This window comes from Rhinolophus ferrumequinum, chromosome 20, assembly GCF_004115265.2.
Source record: "Rhinolophus ferrumequinum isolate MPI-CBG mRhiFer1 chromosome 20, mRhiFer1_v1.p, whole genome shotgun sequence".
Lineage (NCBI taxonomy): Eukaryota > Metazoa > Chordata > Mammalia > Chiroptera > Rhinolophidae > Rhinolophus > Rhinolophus ferrumequinum.
Window position 1 is genome coordinate 8918572 of NC_046303.1, and position 22142 is coordinate 8940713.

Sequence of the window (22142 nt, forward strand, 5' to 3'; positions counted from 1 at the left end):
TAGTTTCTTCCAGGATATCAGTTTATAGTTTATCAATGATCTTTGCTTTACGGAAATTTAAAATCTTTATACAGTCGCAACTATATGTTTTCTGTGTTCATTTGTTGCTAAGAAACATTTCCCCACATCAAAAATCATTAAAATATTTCCCCATAATTTCTTTCATAATTTTCTTTGTCTAGAAATTCATAGACTTTCATTTCTATTGGGTCAGTTGCTGGAAAATTACTGCATTGCTTTGGTTGCGTATATTTTCTTGAGTTTTCATGTTTCTTTTAGTCTTAACTTGACAGAGCCATCACCTCTTCCTCTGGGTGTCTGCAGCAGCAATGACTGTTGGTTATCTCAGTGGAAAAAGCTGCCAGCCAGTGCCTTCTGCACAGCAGGCTGCTGGGATCGGTGCCAACGAACACTGTGGGCTCCTCTGCTGTGAAAGCTGCAGGGAGTCCATGGCTGTTGTGGGGGCCATTGAGGTCTCCACTGACAAAAGCTACTGGGGTCCTCACAGAGCAGGCCTCTGGGGACCCCGGTGGCTCAAACCCATGGCTGAAACCCATGGCTCTTGCCCCTCTTTGTTTCTAGCTGTCTCCAGTGTCAGCTGAGCTGATCTCCGTAGCGATTCTTTCAGTGCAGCTCTTCTCCATTTTTTGCTCCACTGTGTTGCTATAGGTTCATAATTTCACTCGTAAGCTCTTCTGAACAGTTCTCCTTTGTGGATGGCTGTCTAGTTGTTGTTTCTTTTTGAAGGGACCAAGGCTGCTCTCTCCTGCTCCACTGTCTTGCTGACATTCTCCATGATTTTCTATTTTGCATGTAGATCATTAATCAATCTTGCATTCATTTTGTAGTGTTGAAATATTGGGATCTACCTTTTCCCCCTCAAGAGAGGTATTGTCCCAACACAATTCTGGGTAATCTATCTTTTCTCCAGTCATTTGGAATATCAGTTTTAATCACATGCTAATAAATTCTCGTATGTACTTGATTCTGTTTTAAATTCTTCTTATATTGAACTATGTGCTTGTTTCTGAGTCAGAACAACACAATTTCTTCTTTATTGTTATTGTTTTTCACATTTTCTTTTCCAGGTAAACTTTGAAATAAATGTGTCTAGAATCCCCCAGGCACCCACCAGACACTATTGAAATAGCTTTAGATTAATTCAAAGAGAATTGAATCTTTCTATAATTGATTCTCCAATCCAGTAGTATGGTATATCTTTACTTATCAGTGTGGGCAAGTCATGTAATCCCTCTGTGCCCCAGTTTCCCTAAAATGGAAATAATGACCTTAACCTCACAGAGTTACTCTATGTATAGAAAAATTAATGCATGTAAAGTTCTTGGAACTTCTGACAGCTTGTAATAATTGTGTGGATGCAATAGCCTTTTAAACTACTCTGAAGATAGTAATTGGAATTTTCATTTAATTCTCTCTTATTTCTTGCAATAACTCTGTTTCTTGAGAGGTCAGTTCATTTGCTTATTCATCTTGTCTTTCTCTTTCATTCTATTTGTGCCTCATGATTCAGTTGTATATTCATATTTTAAATTAGCTACTAGATTTATTTGTATCAGTAGTTATTGTTAGGGTCCTTGGTGATTCATAATTATAATTATGGATAATTATAATTCATAGTTATAATATCATAATTACTTACCTACTGGGCCTCTCTCTTGCATGCAACAACTTCCTACAAGAATTCTGTTGTGACTGGCAGATTTCAGGACCAATGAGAACCCATCCACCCCTCCCCGCAACCTTGACTCTGTAAGTCAGGAAAGAACTGTGAAGGAGACAAAGTAATTTGGTGATTTCACTGCTAGCTGGAGAGGCCTTCCCCTGACTACCCTTGTTTTTGTTTTTGTTTTGTTTTTAAATCTAGATCTGTGTGTGTCCTTGAACTTCTTACTGTCTTACTTATCTTTCCAACCCCAAAATCGATGTTAGAAGGCCTCTGCATCCTGTAAAGCCTTTGTATAAAAAACTAAAGTATCTAGTTTTTTCAATGGGACATTAAAATAGGCAGTCTTATACTCTTATATGAACCTAATATAAACTCTGTGAGGAGAAAAACGGTATCAATAATGTTCACTCTGTGTTCACTGCAGAGTACCTAGAACACAGTAAATGTGCCATAAAAATGTAGTAAATTTGTTAGTTTTTCTGGAACTAAAATATTTGTGTGTTTTACCCAGTAACTTTTCTTCTAGAAATTTATCCTGAGGAAATACTCAGAGATGCTGACAGTTTTATGTATAAGGACGTTATTTATAATTGTGAAAAATGAAAACAACTCAAAAGTCCAGCAGTGCTTTTTAAAGTATTGTATATACTGTACATGGCTGAATAATAGATTTTTTTATTCATTTATTTTTTTCAGAGGTACAGTCTCCAGGAATCAGTGAAACCTATTGTATCTTAACCAAAACCAGTTTTTTTATACACCTTAAGTGGGATGACTATAAATGACTTTTAAATTGCTATAATTTTTAATGATGTCATCTAGTATTTTTATTTATGGTCCTGAGTAGTTTAGAGCCAATCAAAATTTTTAAATCTAAGAAGAAATAAAGTTTATTTTTATGTAATTGTATTATAATGGACATTTATTAAACAGGAATTATTTATTTATTTATTCCAGAAAACAGCTCCTTGAACATGGTGAGGTAAAGCTCTCATCTTAATCTCTGGGAGATTTGTACACTAACTTCTAATTTAAGGATAATTCACAAAGGTATAACCTGCTGCTGAGCCCCGTCGGCAGTGCTGGAGTGGGTCAGCCGTGGTGGTCAATTTCTGCTGAGCTTGTTCACAGTTTATTCTGCTCTGTTGTGAACAGTAGTAAGGATTTGACAGCCAGAAGGCTGATTTATTACCAGGGAGCATAATTAAATTAAATTACCTTCATTCATGTGCTCTTTCGTTCGTTCAACAATAACAGTCCATTTCTAGCCCACTAAGCTTGTCAGCCACAGCCCCTCAGGGCAGGTGCGTGGGGCCCCGTGACTGGTGGCCAGTCAGTTAACAAGCTTAGCTGTGTTACAGGACACAAAAGATGGTAAGCGGTGTTCCTGCCCTCAGGTACGCATAAATTGTCAATGGGGATATGAAGCAAGGAAGGCAGCCTTGTACATGGTGCTGAATTATTTGGGGGTGTATAAAGGAAAATAACAACGTGGCTGGAAATGTGGTGTCCTAAGTAATAGACCTCTACGTCTTAAGGTGTTACTCAAAAGAGAGGGCAACTAAATTTGAACTTAGTGGGAATAGCTTGTGATGATAACTAATATTTTCTGAATAGTTACTATGTGCCAGGTACTGTGCTGTTCAATTCTCATATCAATAGTATCCCCATTTGGCAAATAAGACAGTTACGTTAATTGGGTGATAGTACCTGTTACAGAGATAAGTAAACACTCACATTTCAATGACTTGACTTAGTAGAAGTTTAATTCTTTGCTCACATAAAGTTAAAAGCAGGACTCCCTGATTAGCAGGTGGCTCTCCAACAAGCCGCGAGGTGAGACCAAGACTCCCTGTACGTGGGCCCTGCCTCCTTCAGCATGTGGCTTCCACAGTTGGTGTGCTTGTCTGCGTCAGCCTCCCACAAAGGAGGGAGAACGTGAAGATGGTGCCCTGGAGGCTCTGCAAGGGCTGGGCCCAGGAAGGGTGCAGGTCCCTTCCTGCCCACGGCAGAACGCAGGCACAGGGCTATGTATGACTACAGGCAGGCTGGGAGACCGAATCTAGCTTGTGCCCAGGAAGAAGAGCAAAGGTGTCTCTGCCAAGAAGTAGACGCCTAGAGCACTTAAGTCCCTTCGTAACGTCTCACAGCTAATTTGTGGTAAAGCTTGCATTTGAACCCAAGCAGTCTATTTCCAAGGCTTTCAAAGTAAGCGTTGGCACTTACTGCTTCCTATTTACAGGGTATTTTTTGTAACCAATTTCTGTATATTCATCATTGCATTCTCACAACTACCCATTTAGGTCAATGCTATTATTATTTATATTTCACAGATGAAAAACCTTGTGGCTTAGAGAGGTTAAGTAACTTGCCTAAGGACACAAAGCGAAAGGGACCAGCTTCGTGGAGCCAAAGACTAGGAGTCCAGGCAGTGTGGCCGCAGAATCCATGCTGTGGGCCATTCACTCTACTGCCACCTAATGGGACCTGCTGTTATGTCAACAGGCCATGTCACATTACCCCGTTTTACTTACCGTTTTACTTACCGTGGCGTTAGTGCTCAGTCATACTTTCTATTTTATCACGCAGTATCTAAACCTCCCTCTTTTTAGAAACACAGTATTCCTTAATTCTCTGCCTGCCTTTCTCACATTGTGCTACTGTGTCTTCTTTCTCTTTCATTTCTCCATGTATCCTTATGTTGCCCACTTTTCTTTTCGCCACTAATTCTGTACATTTATTAGTTCAGTCTTTATTTTGTGCCTTCTGTACCCCGCGTCCCTGCTTTTATGGAATTTAACATACAGTGGAGGAAGACCAAAACTGTGAACAGATTATTATATGTGCAGTGACCAAAGTAGATACAATCATACAGAAGGGATTAGACCTGTGTGGAGGGGATGGGGTAGTTGAGGAAAGATTTTTTTTTAAAACGACTTTAGAGGAGTTTACCAAGGTCAAAGGATGTGCATGTGCAAAGATGGCGTAAGGCAATAAGTTATGTTCAGAGCTGAGGCAAATCACTATTACTGATGCATAAAACAGGCAGCAAGGAGCAGAACACGTGACAGGAAAAGCAGGCAAGCGTCAGACTGTGGTGGCCTTGGATGCAAAGAGGCTGGACTTCATTCTGGACTTCGTTAAACGGGAGATGGTCTGGTCAGATCTGAGTTTTAGATATTTTAGGCCCATTGGCAATAAAGACTATGTTTCTTTATTTTTGTTTTTATTTAAGTGTAGTTGGTATACGATATTAGTTACATTAGTTTCAAGTGTACAATATAGCGATTCAACAGGTTATGCCTTACAATGTGATCACCCCACTAATTGTAGTGCTCATCTGTCACCGTGCAAACTTACTACAATATTATTGACTATATTCCTTTTCACCTTTTCCATCCATCTTCCTCCTCCCCTTCCCTCTAACAAATATTCATTTGGTCTCTGTTTCTGTGAGTCTGTTTTTGTTTTGTTTTGTTTGTTCACTTGTTTTATTTCTTTAGATTCCACGTATAAGTGAAATTACATGGCATTTGTCTTTCTCCGTCAGACTTATTTCACTTAGCATAGTACTCTCTAGGCCCATCCATGTTGTCACAAATGGCAAGATTTCATTCTTTTTTATTACTGCGTAATATTCCATTATGTGTTCGTGTACCACACTTTCTTTATCCAATCATCTATGATGAACACGTAAGTTGCTTCCATATCTTGGCTATTGTAAGGACAAAATTATCTTGAGCTGGTTAAGGGTGTAAATAGTGCTGCAGTGAACATAGTGAACATACATCTTTTCAAATTAGTGTTTTTATTGTCTTCAGACAAATATCCAGAAAGGGAATTACTGGGTCCTATGGTAGATCTATTTTTAAGACGATGGTTTTTTAAAAGGCGATCAGAAGTCAAGCAGACTAAAAGGAGGCCAGTGATGGCAAATCTCTTCATCTTTTTGAACTAAAGAGAGTATGCTAAGCTCCTGATGTATAGGCAGATTAGAGATTTAAACTTCAGAAAAACAGTAGCTCTTATGGAAGGAAACGATCGATTTCTCTGCGGTTCCAATGTGAAGTCTTCTGTCGGGCTGGCTCCCCGTCCCATTCCAACTTGTACTCACACGTGAGAAGTTCCTGCTTTTGTGGTTTGGGAGACAGGGACTGTTTCCATTCTAGGGCTGAGAAGGCATGGACTTCAGAAGCTCTGGGAGTGGTACAGGGATGGACTCGCTCTGAGTGTGATGTGATAACAAGAGGTTATACATTCCAGCTTGTTTTGGCATTAGGGCAGGATTCTTTAGGATACTTTTGTCACCTGGGAGTGAGTTCTAAATTCCTTGCTTTGTGCCAGCCCTCCAGAGTCAGGGATAATCTGCATCCCTCAAACTCACTAATAAACCCCTACTGTCATGACATTGATTATTAAAGTTTGTTAGATTAAAGGATTCTGTTGTGATTTTTTTCCTCCTGATTTAATGTGTTTTATCCCATCAAATTAGTTTCTTTTAACCATTTTTTTCTATTTTGTGGGCTTAGAAATTAGTGAAGGGGAGTATCTAGTAATTGATGGGAAAGAAAAAGAAGGAGAAAAGAGTTAGGCACAATATTTATTGCCAGAATGTCACAGTACCTGTGAGGAACTAGTGTGAGGTAGGCTGTGGGGGAGAGAACACTGAGGGTGTTTGTACCACTGGTACCTCATTTCGTCCACGACAGTCCTGCATCCGCCTTCCCTTTTGTCCTAATCCCTGTAGTTTATTATATCATTGGATCAGTTTGTATTTGATCTTTTATATTTTAAGTCGGTTGAGTTTGTGTTTTCTATTAGAAATGGTAGTTTTTGGAGGTTCTTTTTTAAATTATTATTATTACTTACAATCAGAGGGTTTTCTGTGACACAGTGAAAGTACCAGAACCAATATGGAGGCATTCTATGGAAGGAGTGAAGCTATATAGAATTTGGGGACAGAGTTACTTCTTTTGAGAAACTGAGTGATTTCTGTTGGGGGTCTGTACACCTCTGTGTTCATAGACCAATAGAACCATGTTGTTGAATAGTTTATTGTTTGGAGAGGAAGCAAGCGCTAGTGGATAAAGGCAAGGACACGGGAGCTGGACTCAGCATCTCTTTCTGCCACTTCCTGTGTGATCCTGGCTAAGTTACTGCACATCTTCTAGGGACAACAAAAACAGCAACAGCGGTCATAGTAATAACAACAGTAATTATCTCATATGGTTGCTATGGGACTAAATGACTCATACGTAAAGTGCTTACAGGGATGCCGAGTATAAGGTAAGTACTGTGTGAAGAATGCCCACTTTTACAGGTAGTGTGCCTGCCTTCTGGAGGCTCCGACTGCTGTGCGGCCCCCGGTGGACTCTGCCTGCGAAGGTTGGCTCTTCAGCCCGTTCTCAAGGCATCCAAGGCACACGTCGTGGGAGGGGGGTGGTTTGGACAAGAGCAACCCGCCATTTGGGCTGGCCTTTGACACTTAGTCCTTGTTTTCTCTCTGCACGGTCGCCGCTCCCTCACACTTTACCCGGTGGGGCTCACGTAATCCCAAAGGACACCCTGAGTGGTGTCCTGAAGTCTGTTCCTTTTTTGCTTCCTATCGCTAAAAAATATTGTGGGGATTTTTCTAGTGATTTTTATGTGGAAAGGTACTAGCAAATTGACAATAGTGTACATGGTGGTGATTTTTGGAAAAGAAAGCCGTTTGATAGAATGGGAGATCAAATGACTGCGGCAAGAGAGCACCATGGCAAGTCAGGAGCCCGTGAGTGCAGGATGCTTAGGAGCATTTCCACGGGAATAGAAAACAAACACAAGTGGTGCCATTCGGAACAGCTCTTCTATGTCATCAGCTGCAAGAAAACATCGTGCAAGGAAGGGAAGGAAATGTTCCGGCTCTTTCCAGTGTCCACGTGAAAATAGAATCTTTTTTCAGCTTTTAAGTGATAGAGGAAATTCAAGGATTACTACTATGGTTTTAATATTGGTGTTGTGAGAAGTTCTCGCTGAGGTAGAGGTGACAGGAATAAGGAGAGAAAACGAGAATGTCATCTTGTGGCTCAAAATAACCAAAGGAAGGAATATTGGGAGAAGTCAGATAGGTACTTGTATTTATTAAACAATATCTATGATAGTCCATTTCTAGAAGCCACATTTTAGGAAAAGCATGAACAATCCGTTACCATGTCCAGAGTAAGGCAGTCAGAATTGTGACAACACAGAACTAAAATGACCGAAGTTTTCTAAATATTTAGCCTAAAAATAGAAAGTTTTCTAAGGGTGTAGGTGGGGATAGTGTAAAGTCATAATTGCAGTATTTAAAAAATACAGGCTGTCATGTGCAAATGCATTCACACTAATTTTGTGCAGTTCCACAGGTGTGGAAGTTACAAGTAACCATTGGTTCCGTTTCAGAAAAGCTTTGCTTATGTTTGCAGCTGTCTGTCATCACATTCGGCATCACCACGGTGTGTTCCTATGGAGGAGATAGTGTGTGTCCAGTCCTACGTAGATTTATAGATGAGGTCCCTGTTCTGGGGAGATGATGAAAGTAGGTGGCCTGTGTGATCGGCCCACCTGTGATTTCGCGGTCCTCAATTAAAGGGCCTATTTGAGTCTGAAGTGTGTTGGTGTCTTTTGGCCTCTCCATGTCATGCCCCTGATTTTGCCCAAAGATGAGATTTACTAAAGAAAAAAATGAAGGATTGATTTTGAAATAAATGCTCCACCTTCCAACTTTGGGTTCCAGAAATAGGAAAAATTAAGTAACAAATTCCATTTTTAATATCTTTACTTAACACAGGAAAAGAAACAGCTTTGGGTACAGTTTTGATATTGTTTCAAATAGAAATTATATATTTCTGCTTATAAAAATGACACGTTTACAATTTTTGGAAACTGCAGAAAAATAACCATTCAGAAATAACCTCTGTTAACTTCTTAGGTATATATTTTTACAGCCCCACCTGGTGCATATGAACGTGTGTGTGTGTGTGTGTGTGTGTGTGTGTGTGTGTGTGTAGTTTTCACAGAATTAATATTCTGTATGTACCGTGTCTTATACTCTGAACACTTTTCCACACAAATAATCTGCTGATAGGTAATCTTGTAATGGCTGTATACATAAGGAAAGGCAGTAATTTAGTTACTTATTCCTCCATATTGGTCACTTAGGTTGTTTCTATTTTTGCTGCTAAAAATTCACTTCAGTAATCATCTTTGTAGAAATTTAAGTCAAAGGGGTTGGCTCTTTTCTAGAGTAATTACAGAAATGTACCAGCCAGCTATTTCGGTGTGTGTTTCATGGCATCCTTTCTAAATTAATACTCACTATTAATTTAATATTTTTCAGCTTTATAGATGAAAATACCATATTATCTTTCACATTTAATTTGTTTGAATGTTAAAACATGATTATTTGGTTGCCACTTACTTTTTGTTGCAATAATTCTTTGTCCCTTGTTCTAGTGAGGAGTTGGTTGATATTTTAATGAATATGTCTGTAAGAAAAGTTTTGTTTGAAACCTTTGCCCAGTGGAACCCCGTCTTAATCAAAATGGGAAATCCTGCTAATTAGTACCAATATTTATATAATTTTACTACTTTTCAAATAATCTGGTTTATGTTTTGCTGTGATGTTTGTTGCTGATTGAATGACACACAAATTTGGGAAGCATGGCCCATCTTTAGGTCTCTGTGGCTCACGTCCTTACCCTGGGAGGGTTCTTGCTCAAACACCGTCTTCTCTGGGGCTCACCCTCACTTGTCACTCCTCCCACCTGTGGTCTCACATCACACCCTGCACCCCCAGTCTCCTTTCCCTGCTCCATTTTCTCTCCCACTGCACTTACCACTTTCTAATAGACTATGTAATGGATATGGTTTCCTTTATATATTCATTTTCTATCTGTCTTTAAGAGTTACACCAAAGTATAAGCTTCACAAGAGCAGAAATCACTCACTGTCGTTTTGTTCATTGATGAATCTGAAGCACCCAGAGCAGTACCTGGCATATAGTAGGCATTCAATAAAACTTTATTGAATAAGTGAATAAATACTAAGACGTATTACTAAGTTAAAAGATCCTTGTCCTAATGAGTAATAACAGTTTTAATATACTTTCATATATTAATTTAAAAGTATATAAAGTGAAAATGTCATTTTTGTTTTGTGTTTTTCCAGCTAATTTTCCACACCCTGCAGTTAGTGGCATTTGCTGCTCTTGCCATTTTAATTATGAGGCTGAAGCTGTTTTTGACACCTCACATGTGTGTGATGGCCTCCCTCATATGCTCCCGACGGGTAAGCTCTCATCCCTATAGAACCACACCCTAACGATGGTGGCAACTGCAGTGTAGTTACCATGATTTGGCTGAGAAATTCAGAACATAAAAATAACAAGTGTTTTTGTCTTAGATGCTTTAAACTGTAAGTTCATAGAGTAAGAAAAGCAACTTCAAGTAGCTTCAAAAATTAATCCTCGACGTTAACTGATGTCTCTGTGACAATGATGAAGCACGCTTTCTCCTCTCTTAGCATCTATCCACAGATGGCTTTTTTGGAGTGCAGGTCTATGCGAGTTTCTTGGCCCATCAAAACTTCCCTCAGGTGTTCTTTTAATTTTAATACTAGAGTAGGTGCAGTGTAATTGCTCTGGTATTGTCCTGTTTGGCTCGGAGAATCCCTAGGAAACATTGTCAATTCTGGGGTTCCGCTACTGTAGCTAATATGCAAAAGAACTAGACAAAGTAGCTAGAATTTTGGGACCACGGTCCTTCTAGAAACACTTTATCTCGTTTTAATTATGGGAGTCTTGTCTTAGAATATCATAACGCATATACATGTCCGTATTAGTAGGGTGTCCCTAGTTATTCAAAATGTCCATAAAAGGCAGCCAGATGTTATAGGATTTAGTTCTGGGATGTCTCAAAACTGTGATTTGCTCATCTTAATTCCTGGTAGTGAATCAGTACTAGAAGGATCAGGTGTTCCTTCCTTCTTTCTTTCAAGAGGAAAGAAAGCTTCATTTTTAACTGGACTCTGTAGTTCCAAAGTATTTGCTGTTTTTAAACAATAGAGGATAGTTCTTATGTTATTAGTATACTTGGTAGTATCAAATGGTAACCCACCTTGGTTTAAGTAGCAAGGTGAGAATTTATTATTGACCCAATAGCACTCTTCATATAAGAATTATAAATAAATGGTTTCTTTCATTGCAGCTCTTTGGATGGCTTTTTTGCAGAGTTCGTTTTGAGAATGTTATCTTCAGCCTGCTAACAGTAATGTCGCTACAAGGTTGTGCAAACCTCCATAATCAGTGGAGCATAATAGGAGAATTTAATAATATGCCTCAGGAAGAGCTGATACAGTGGATCCAGTACAACACCAGGCCAGGTAGGTAGCTGTTTAGTTCTGTGTGCAGCTGGTTTTGTATCACACGTTTAAAAATACACATACACGTAGTGTCATTTACACTCTCACAGATTCTGAGCCTTCTAAATGCATTTGTGCACCAAATCAAACCTTTTCAAATAACTGATTTTGTGCCCTCTTTAAATTCCTCCTTGGGGAACTGTCAAAAAGAATTTTCATTAACATTGGGAATTAATAATTGTTCAGTTATATGCTGTAACTGAGATTGTTATCGTATTTTAATCGTAAAAAATTACAAATCAAAGAAATACGTCTTTAATGACAAAATGTCACACCTTGTGACAGATATGTGACTTCAGTCAGTGCCTTCTGCTCCACCTCTGTAAAACCAGTCACTTGCAGAAGAGTTAGAATCTTGGATATCTTCTTCACTAACTCATTTCAAAGAGATGAGCATACACCCTCTTTTAAATACTCAAAAATGTTATTTTTACCTTACCTTTTTTCTTCCTATCTGTTTCCAAAACCACCTCAAGCAGATATTTATTTCATTTCTAAATGCCTTTCTAGAGAATATGTATGTTCTACAGTATTTTTTATAAGTAATCTGTAATCTTGTTCAAGACTATTTTTGATATTGATAATTTTCTCTGGTACAACTTCTTTAGTATGGTCTATTTAAATTTATCCTGTGACTCCTTTACTCAGTTTCCTCTTATCTCTTATTTGATAGTCACCGCTTTACTAATTAGCCATCATTGAGGTAAACTTTTATAAGCTTCAACTCAGATATTGGGTCTGTGGCTTTCAAAGGTGACAGTGCCTCATCACTTAGAAATTCCAGGCCTGTTTAATCAGATTTTTAAAATTAATCCTCTACTGAATTTTTCCCTGTAGGAGTACAAAGTAGGCACACCCTTTACTCTCTCTTCCCCTGCCCCAGTTATAATTATTTCTTCCCAAGCTTTGAAAGATACCTGCTTTTTAAATCTTTTGTCTTTGTTTGTTCCAGTGTTTGTCTTGGGTCCGCGGCAAAGAATGCCTGTTTGGCAACTTACTGCTTTCTAAGATAATGCTCACAAACTCCTACCTCATTTTTAGCCACCTCTTCTTTGATTTTCTTAGAGGACTTTTTCATCACTGTATTCTGAGTTCTCTCGTGGTTGCCACGTGTTTATTAGAAGCAACATGAAGCTTATTCTGTGGAATGGGTGTGGTGAGTGCTTACGTTCAGGTCCACCACGTAGGGTTGTATAGTTTGTGCACTGCACAAAGGTGCTCAGGTGAGAGGATAGTGGTAACTGAAATCCAGCCTATGGTCCACTCACCAAGCCATGTGTTAGTGAAGCTCTGTGAAGTCAGAAGAGGTACTTTTTTCTAATCCGTACAATAGGCTAAGTAGAGACTTCAGTATTTATAGGAAAATATTTTTTTCTGTCATGTTCATGTTTTCCTCACTGCCAAGAGGAAAGAAGAATGGGGAGAGTATTTCTATTTCTCCCCCTGTCTCTGCCTGTGATGGTTTCTCCTCAGTGGTTCCAGCTTTGTCTGGACAGGCCTCCATAGTTTCTTCCTGATGACCTGGTCCTGGGCTTTCGGTCCGTGCAGTCCAGGGTTTCTCAGCATTGTCACTGGTGACGTCAGGGGCTGTCCTGTGCATTGCAGAATAGTTAGCCGAATCTCTTCCTTCTACCCACCAGACGCCAGGAGCACCTCTCCTCCACCACAAATGTCTCCAGAAGGCGGCAATATCCCTAGGAAACAAAATCACCCCTGGTGAGAACCACAGCTCTAGCCTAAGAGCTTTTCATTATTAATTCCTGACTCTTGCAATAATAAATACACATTTCTACTTCAGTTGACTTACATATTTCCAAATTTAAGACATAAAGAGATTTTAATTCAAAGTTATCTTTAGGATGACTGGTTATATTTGAAAGTAAACATTGAATTGTTTATAGTAGATCTAAATAACGTGCTTGTTCTTATTGATGATTTTATTGTGCCGACTTAAAAGGATAACAACCTTCATAATTTTATCATCATTTATTATACAAAGGTGCCAGGAGCTAAGCATTTGGTCTTTTTATCTTCCAAAAGACAAAACTGCATCTGAAGCCAGACAGTAGATTTTGGTGAATCCCTAGTTACACAAAAGGCAATGCTTTTATACATGCCATTGCTACAAAAAATAATGAAATGCGTAAATCATACAAAATCAAACAGAAACTAAGAAGTCTTAATTATGAATATTTAAAGGTAAGCTGAGGGGAAGACAACAAAGCTTTCCTCTGGCTAGTCCCCAGGACCACAGTTTACGACTCACGAAAGTCATTCTAAACAGTGAACCTTGAGATTTGCCCTTTAGCCTAATAGTCTTTCGGTGTCTTTCCAGTAGTTTCTTCGCACAGAGCTGCCGTGGCAGGAAGCCGTAAAGTGCTAAGATGGAGGGCTTGAGTTTTCCTAGCTGGATAGTCGTGGGCAAGTCACTTAACTTTGCTGGGTCTGAGCTTCCTCACCTACAGAACAAGAATACCATAGAACCCACCTTACGAAGTTGTGCGCATTAAATTGTGTAATCCTACTAACAATGTTAGCACAGTTCCTGGCACCAAGATTACTTGTAACAAAAGTTGGCTCTTATTACAGTGGACAGTCAGTAAATACTGAGTGAAGAAAAATAATGATGCCCATGGTTATTATTTAACTGTACATTTGTCGTAATTTGGGTTCAAATATTACAGAAGAGAAACTTATGCTTTTCTTTAAAACATGTTATGAAGAAATACGATCTTTTTCAGACGCTGTTTTTGCGGGTGCCATGCCTATAATGGCGAGTGTCAAGCTATCTACCCTGCACCCGATTGTGAATCACCCACATTACGAGGATGCAGACTTGAGGTTGGCCGCTTAACAGACCTCTGAAACTGAAAACAAGCAAAAGCCAATTTTTCTCAGAGTGAAAAATGTGTCCCGTATTTATGACTAGCCTGTGTGCACGCGTGTGTGCATGCATGTGTGTGCGTACGTGCATGCGTGTGTGTGTGTTCCAGTAAAATGCCTCAGTAGTAATAGGAGGTGCAGTAGGTTTGGTCCCTGGTCATAGTTTGCCAGCCCCTGCTCCAGAGTTGAAAAGCCCCTCCACTTGTTTTAACAAAGCATTCTCCATCTTACTTTGCTGGCCACTGATTGCCTTTTTTGTAACAGAGAAAAAGGCGTGAAATTTGCTGTATTACATGCTTTTATAAAAGTTCAGGGTGTGCTTTTGCTACCTAGTTATAACATTAGTTTCCATTGAGGTCAGAAAGTTTTGTTTTCCATAAATGACTGACTTAAAAAATTATTTTAATCATTCTAGTAATTGTCAGGGTAATCTTTTTCTTTTAATGCATTTTTGGCCTATTGTTAGGGGTAAACTTTTAAATAATTTAAAGTTTTATGTCTGATTGTGGAGATTGGGCATTCCCTATGCTTGAAATCCTAAGAAATGTCAAATGCATACGTGGTTACTTGTTCAAGGTTTCATAAACACGTCCATTTAGGGCTAAATCATGTACCATATTTTGGTGAACATCCGTTTCTCAAGCTTTTATGAAAGTACTTTATCTGACTGCTACCCTTGGTGCCAGTGTCTGAGTGCTCAATTTGTTACAGTCAGCTTCAATTCATATGCTTTTCAGAGCTTCTATAGGTGAAATTATCTACTGAAATTTATGTTTTCTTTGTATTCAGCCTCTATCTGATGTGTTCCATCAGCACACTAATTATTTTATGAATTATGCAAAGCAAATTTCATATTTTGAATAATTATTCTGCTTCCAACTCTAGACTTTAAACTGGCTTATACAATAACAAGCATTACACGCAAAATTAACACTGCTATTAAGTTTTAGCATGTGCAAAATATAAGTAGGACTATGGAAACTGCTATCCCAAAATTCATTCATGCTGTTTGGGGTCATATATGTAAATGCACCATCCAGCGAGTGTTGAGATTTTAATTTGCTAGCAAAATTTCTTTAGTCCATTCTATTATCATATGGTAAAAAAATCTAACCTGTTTTTTAATTTAAAGGGCCCGGACAAAAATAGTTTATTCCGTATATAGTCGAAAATCTGCAAAAGAAGTAAGAGATAAATTATTGGAGTTACATGTGAATTATTACATTTTAGAAGAGGCGTGGTGTGTTGTAAGAACTAAGTAAGTATGAGCCCTATGCTATATTATATGTTGTATTTTTAAACTACAACTGTTTTACTTTATTACAGTAGCCCTTATTTAAGAATTTTTATTCTAAATATATTTCATTAAAATATTACCCTGGTATTTTATTTAAAATAATTTTATGTAGAAAAGTAAAATTATATCATTTAAGTAGACTCTAATTTCAAAAAATTATAGTGTGTTTGAGTTTCCTGATTTTTAAATTTTAATGTCTTAAATGCAGCCTTTTTCTTCATTTTTTTGAGTTTTTATGATAATTTTTATTAGATGTGTGAAACACAGGTTTGAATTTACAGCAGAGTGAGATATTAACATTCTGCTCCTACAGCTGATTTACATTGGATTTATAAGACTTATGAGAAAAGTTTCACGTAACTCAAAAGCACATGGTAAAAACATTTCTAATTACAATTGTAACATTTCTGAATTTTGAATCTCTAAAACTTGTAAAATTCTATAATATTTAATTGATATCTTGAGGCCTTTTTTGGACTCCTTGATTTAAAAGGTCCTTAGTTGTATTAATTTTAGCATTAACATTTTTCATTTCTTCTATGGATAATTAGGAATTAGTCTATAACACGTCGTTGAAAAGCTAAGTTCAGAAATTTTAGTAGCTAATTTTTATATGTAATTTTAATATCTAGTATATCGAGGAAGAAATGGCATCTTGCAAAAGGAGAAAACAGGAACCTTATAATGTTAATGTATGTGCACATTTATATTCATTTAAAATTTAATAAAACAAAGTAGACTTCAAAACAAGTCATACTACCACAGATACAGATATTTTATAATGACAAAAGGATTAATTTATCAAAAACTACATGACAATTCTAAATGTGTATGCATTTAAATAGAGCTCCTAAGGACACAAAGAACTAAAAGAAAAAACAAGCAAATCTTCAGTCATAGTTGGAAATGTAATTAACATTCCTTTCTCTACTGAGAAAAGTAGATAAAATGTCCGTGAAGCCATACAGGATATGAGCAACAAACAGCATCAAATGACCTGATGGAACTGGCATTTACAGAACACGACAGGGAAAGCGGGAGAGAGAATGCACAGTCATTTAAAGGGCACCTGGAATGCTCAGCAAGAGAGAACATTTTGGGCTGTAAAAATGGTCTCAAAATGTTTAAAAGGTTTGAAATCATACAGCATTAAATTAGAAATCAGTAATAAAAAGACATGTAGTAAATCCATACCTTTTTTGAAATTAGGCAATAAACTTATGGATAACTTATGGGTTAAAGAACAAAAAGCAAAAGAAACTTTAAAAATCATATTTTTACTTGAATGGAAAAGGGATCATTTCAACAATGTTGCTTGATGTAACTGTATATCTGAATAGAAGAAAAATTGAACCATGATCCATACAATGACATACACAAAAATTGACAGGGATTGCAGAACTAAATGTAAAAACTAAAATTATAAGGATTTCTCAAAACACAGAGCACTCACCATAAAAAAATAAGTAAATTATATGCATCAAAATTGAAATCTTTTCCTCAAAAGATGTTCAGAAAATGAAAAGGCAAACAACAGACTGGGAGACAATATTTGCAAAGTATGTATCTGATAAAGGACTTACACATATAGTTTGATAAAGAAATTTTACAGGTTAATAATAAAATGACAATACAATTGAAAACGGGCAACAGACTTGGACAGACATAATTCACCAAAGAAAATGTGTGAATGACTAGTAAATACATAAAAAGATTCTCAATATTGTCAGTGTTCAGGGACATGCAAATTAAAACCACAATTGGATACCATAACACATACTCTAGGACACATAAAATTTTTAAATCTAAAATACCACATGTTGGAGGATACAGATTAACTGGAAATCTCTTATGTTTCTAATGGGAATGAAAATGGTAGCAACCACTTTGGAGAACTATTTGGAGGCTTTTTATAAAATTTAAGCATGTACTCGTATCTACTCTTACTCAGCAATTCCACTCCTAGAAATCTAAACAAGAGATATTAACATCTGTCCACAAAGGATGTAATAGCGGCTTTACTCACAATAACTCAAGCTGGAAATAACCCAAATATCTATCAAGAGAAGAAGGGATAAACAAATTGCAGTATATTAATATAACAGAATACTACTCAGCAATAAAAAGGAACAAACTACTGATATAAGGGGGGGAAAAGGTGAATCTCAAAAACACACTGAGTGAAAGAAGCCTAACACAAATGTGTACATACCATATGATTCTATTTCTGTGAAGTTAAAAACATGCAAAACTGATCAATGGGAATAGGAATCAGAGCAGTGGTTGGTTGGCTGTGGTGGAGTGAGGGATGGGAGGGTACACTGGAACTGTTTTTTTCTCTTGTTTCTAGAATGATGGCAGTGCTCATTTTGATTGCCATGTTTGTTAGTGGGTACATACCTTTGTCCGGACTCATGCAACTGTACACTAAGATCTGTGCAGTTTTACTTACATAATGATATCCCAATCAAAAATTACTCTAAATACACAAAGGTTTATGCAAAGAAGAACTCTTTGCATAAAGTTCTGGGACTTAAATGTTTTGGAACTATTGCTAATAGCCTGAGAACACCAGGAATCAGGTCTAGAGAAGGGGTAGCAAATTTTCTCTCAAGGCACTGCTCATTGGTAGTAGTAGTGTGGGTCACGTCTGAAAACATATCTGGGCTCAGACTGAAAAATAGCTACTGATTAGTAATTCCTGTCATATGTTCAGTAGTAACAACCAGATAGGTGCATACAAGGTATTTGCCATCTCTTAGACAGAGAGCACTAAGTTACAGCTCATTTTTACAAAACTGGCTGCTTCTACTTTTCTTCACGCTCTATTAGATATTACATATTCCTTGCTGAAAGGCCCTCAGGCTGTGACCTATAAGGAAAATAATGTAAAGTGCTAACTGGATTTTATGGTTTGGACAAGCTGAACTAAGGACTTATTAGTGTGTCTGGCCCACAGAACTTGAACATAGGACCCATAAGAAACCAGTTTGGGAGGGATTTCAGTTAATATTGACAGGAAGAGGTTGGGTTACTCCTCCCAGGTGGAAAGGAGGGCAGGATGTCTGTCCTTGAGATTTGCAAATTTCCTGTGCATTTGACTAAATGCATTCCCCACTTGCACACACATTTAGAGGAAAATCCCAGAAGCAAGGGAAATAAAGAGAAGACGGGCCCCTGAATTTGAGTATTAATCCCACCCAAAGCCTATCTGATAAAAACACAAGGAAAATCCCAGGGCGAAAAGAGAAGTCACTGGAATCTGACAGCTTCTGCCCATGACTGGAGAGCCAGGCAAGTTAACTGACTATCAATCAGAAAAACAGCAAACTCATAATCACGAGAAGAACAAAACAGATTCCAGAGTCACTACAATTTATAGTCTTCAGTGTGCAGTTTGCAGCCCAGAGTTCTCAGACCTGCAAAACTATGGGACAGTGTGACCAAAACTCAGGAAGAAAATTAGTAGAAACTGAATGAAGTAGGCCCAGATGTTGGATTCAGCAGTGAAAATCTGTAAAGCTGCTATTATAAACATATTCCAAGAATTAGGGGAAATATTCTCTAAAGTGAAGTATTATCTCATTCATTCTACTCATAGAGCCACCCAAGTGAGCAAGGGTTGAGGAGAACACACTTCGCATAAGAGCTTTGCTTCCCTGGCACGGACTAGACATGCTCGTTTTCATGCTATTCCACATCAATTGAAGCTCAAAAATGTAAAATTCCTCTGGAATTGTATTACCTTTAATTTGTCTCATTCTACCACTAACGGGCCTTATATTTGGTTGGTGATATCACTTAGAAAATATATTGATTTACATTTCATTATGAAAATGAAGTTTTAAATGTGTATTTCCGAATACATACTGAACCTTTATTATTAGATTCAACAATATATTGGTTACTTGGTTAAGTGGCACATGAGACTGCAACATACTTAATTTCATTTTTACCTCGAAATATTGAACTTATGCTTTTTGAAATGCTTTAAAATCTTTAATTTATTGAATAAATTAGTCTCTCAAAACTAGGAGCTGCTCTATAATTAATACGTTTCCTCTGGCTAGAAATGCATTTTTAATACGGCTTACTGTGCCTTTGTTTCAGGCCTGGTTGCAGTATGCTTGAAATTTGGGATGTAGAAGACCCTTCCAACGCAGCTAACCCTCCTTTATGTAGCACCTTGCTCAAGAATGAGAGGCCTTACTTCTCCACGGTGTTTCAGAATAGTATGTACAGAGTATTAAAGGTTAACTGAGGCTAGGCCTCCCCATCACCCTGGGAAGCAAAGAAGTGCACAGAGAACCATCACTTTGGCTTATTTACATTAATCCAGATCACAGGCTTTAATAAGGGATCCTTAAAAAGAAGATAAAATGATTTAGGCTTTTCTCATTACTAAAAGGGAAATTATTTCACTGTTTTCCATTGAATGTCAGCCTCATGAAGCTTGTCATTTAAATAACTAAATCGTTTCATGTGCTGCACAAACAAATGTTCATCTTAAAATTCTAAAGAAAAATGTATGTAAAAGAGCAGTGAAATTTAATAAATCAGAGGTATGTTAGTCCTTTTGTACCCAGCTAGGTGGATTGCTTCAGATTTTCTCTAGTATCAGGAGGTACCAGCTCAAACTCCCCAAACCACTTAGAATCAACTAATGCCATTTGAGAAATGACATTTCCTTCAGATTCCAATACGGATCACAACTTCTTCTGTGAGGAGATTTGTTAGTAACTGTGTTCATTAGGGCTGCTTTTGCTTTACCGGCCTTCAGGAAAGATCTTTAATAGCTTTCAATAAGTTTTTATCATTTCAAGTTAAGTATTTTTAAAGACAGCTTGTTATTTTGCAATGTTTTGTACCTCTTGAATTTATTTACCCAACCAGTATTTTTTCCATTGATTAGTTCTCAGCCTAAATTCAAGAGGTTATTAATTTGTCTTTAAAATGCAGTGGTTTTTCTTGTAATATCCAGGTAAAATAAAAATGACTATTGCAGATGACCAAATGTGGGGGTTAAACATAATCAGAAAAGAAAATCTAGTTAAATTTATCAAAGGAGATTTAAAGATTCTAGATCTTGGATGAAACAAAGGCATTTCACCTCGGCCCTGGACTTCATTGGACATAGTCTTTCTTTCTGGCCACCATCTTTTGTGATAACATATTTTTAAGTCCTCAGTTATTTTTGATTTTGGATGAGGTAGGTGATGTTTTATAAATTCGTTCCCCAAATATAAAACCTACCCAAAATAATGCTTTGGGAAGTGGTAAATAGTTATCTTGAAGATATTGTTGCTGAATGCAAAGATAAACACTCTCTTTCTCTGCTTGGTAGACATCAAATATGCCACATCCATAGCATTTTAATGTACATCTACTTTAAGTTAACATCTTGGAGTTTTTATAATTCCCTTATGTTCTTGTTACATTTGATGTAACAAAATGACTTAATTCCATAGATCAGATCACTTACAGTAGGTAGGAGATTATATACAGGAAAACCAATAAAATTGTTTTTCATCTATAAGTTGTAAAATATTTACAGGATACAAAGCAGCTAAGAAAGCATACCACATTTTACTTATTTTGGCATTTTCAAGTAATTTGTTTTGGTATGTGAGGCAAGGAAGGAAAAGAGACATAACACCTAACACTCATAAAATTAATGTGACACATTGGATGGTGTTTTTATAGGAAACACGTTTTAAAGAACTTGGCAGAATTCAACAACAAAAATGGGACGTATTGTACTAAAAAAATGTTCCATACAAATATAATGTATTAATGTGGATTTATGTTATTTTCATGTACTGGGTATGTTTAAAAATTAAAAAAGCCCTTGAAGATCCTACGTGTGTTTTCTCTTTCCTCATCCTTTACCAAGCATACATTTTGAAATAGAAATCTTTCTGAAATAAAGTAGAAATCACGGCTTCCTGGATTTATTTACCACATTTTCATTGGTGGTATTTCATGGCCATTTTAAAACAATTCTGCATAGTCTCACGCAGGAGGCAGTGCCCTCTGATGGAAATAGCATGGGCTTTGAATCCAGCTGGATCTGAGGTGGAATCCTGGCACTTCCATTTACTAGGTGTATTGCCTACCATCCATTCAGAAGATATTTATTGAGCACTTACTGGACGCCAGACTCTGTGCTAAGCTTGGTCGTGTTTCTTGACTCTATGAGCTTCAGTTTCTTTCCCTGGAAAGCTGAATTCACAGTGTCCACTTGGCAGGGTCACTATGAGGAGTAGTAAGAATGTGTGAAAGTACTTGGCACATATAGGCCCTCAACTAATGTCAGTTCCACTTGCTCCCTCCCCTGCTCACTAAATAACCAGGTCAGGAATGTCAAGTCACGTGGTAGGTTATCTCATCTCAAAATCCCAAACAGTCCTGCCTGTAGTTTGTGTCAATAAATAGGAATATTGGACTACAGCTTACTTTTATACAAATAATGCCACTGGCTTCTGGCTTGCATATATTTTATTGTTTATTCTTTTGAAATGTGGAGACCACGCTTGAACACCATGGGCTGAGTGACGGGTAGCTTTTTCCTCAGTGCAGGGAAGAGTTTTCCTTAGTTTCCTATGATCATATTTCTGCACATTTATTTGAAACCATGGCGAGGAGTGAGTGGCACAGGAGCCACAGCCATTCCCTCCCACACCCAGCTGTCAGAGGTCGATGTGTGGCTTCAGTGAATAATACGGGTGTTCTCCTTTGCTTCTAACAGACGCCACATCAAAAACCATTGAGCACCTTCATGTTCATTTTAATAATAAAACTGTGTTTATATTTTATATGTTTGTATTACACAAGCAA

General features: G+C 37.5%; 1 protein-coding gene across 1 annotated transcript in view; it reads left to right on the top strand.

Annotated features, from left to right (window-relative positions):
* Positions 1-21144, top strand: part of DPY19L2 (dpy-19 like 2) — a 61907-nt gene extending 40763 nt beyond the window's left edge. Inside the window, exons 17-22 of the mRNA XM_033088292.1 lie at positions 2645-2669; positions 9875-9994; positions 10912-11086; positions 13867-13966; positions 15141-15266; positions 19416-21144. Of these exons, the coding sequence (XP_032944183.1) occupies positions 2645-2669; positions 9875-9994; positions 10912-11086; positions 13867-13966; positions 15141-15266; positions 19416-19566 (697 nt within the window). The 3' untranslated portion in view covers positions 19567-21144. The remainder of the gene's footprint in view (positions 1-2644; positions 2670-9874; positions 9995-10911; positions 11087-13866; positions 13967-15140; positions 15267-19415) is intronic.
* The last annotated feature ends 998 nt before the right edge of the window (positions 21145-22142 follow it).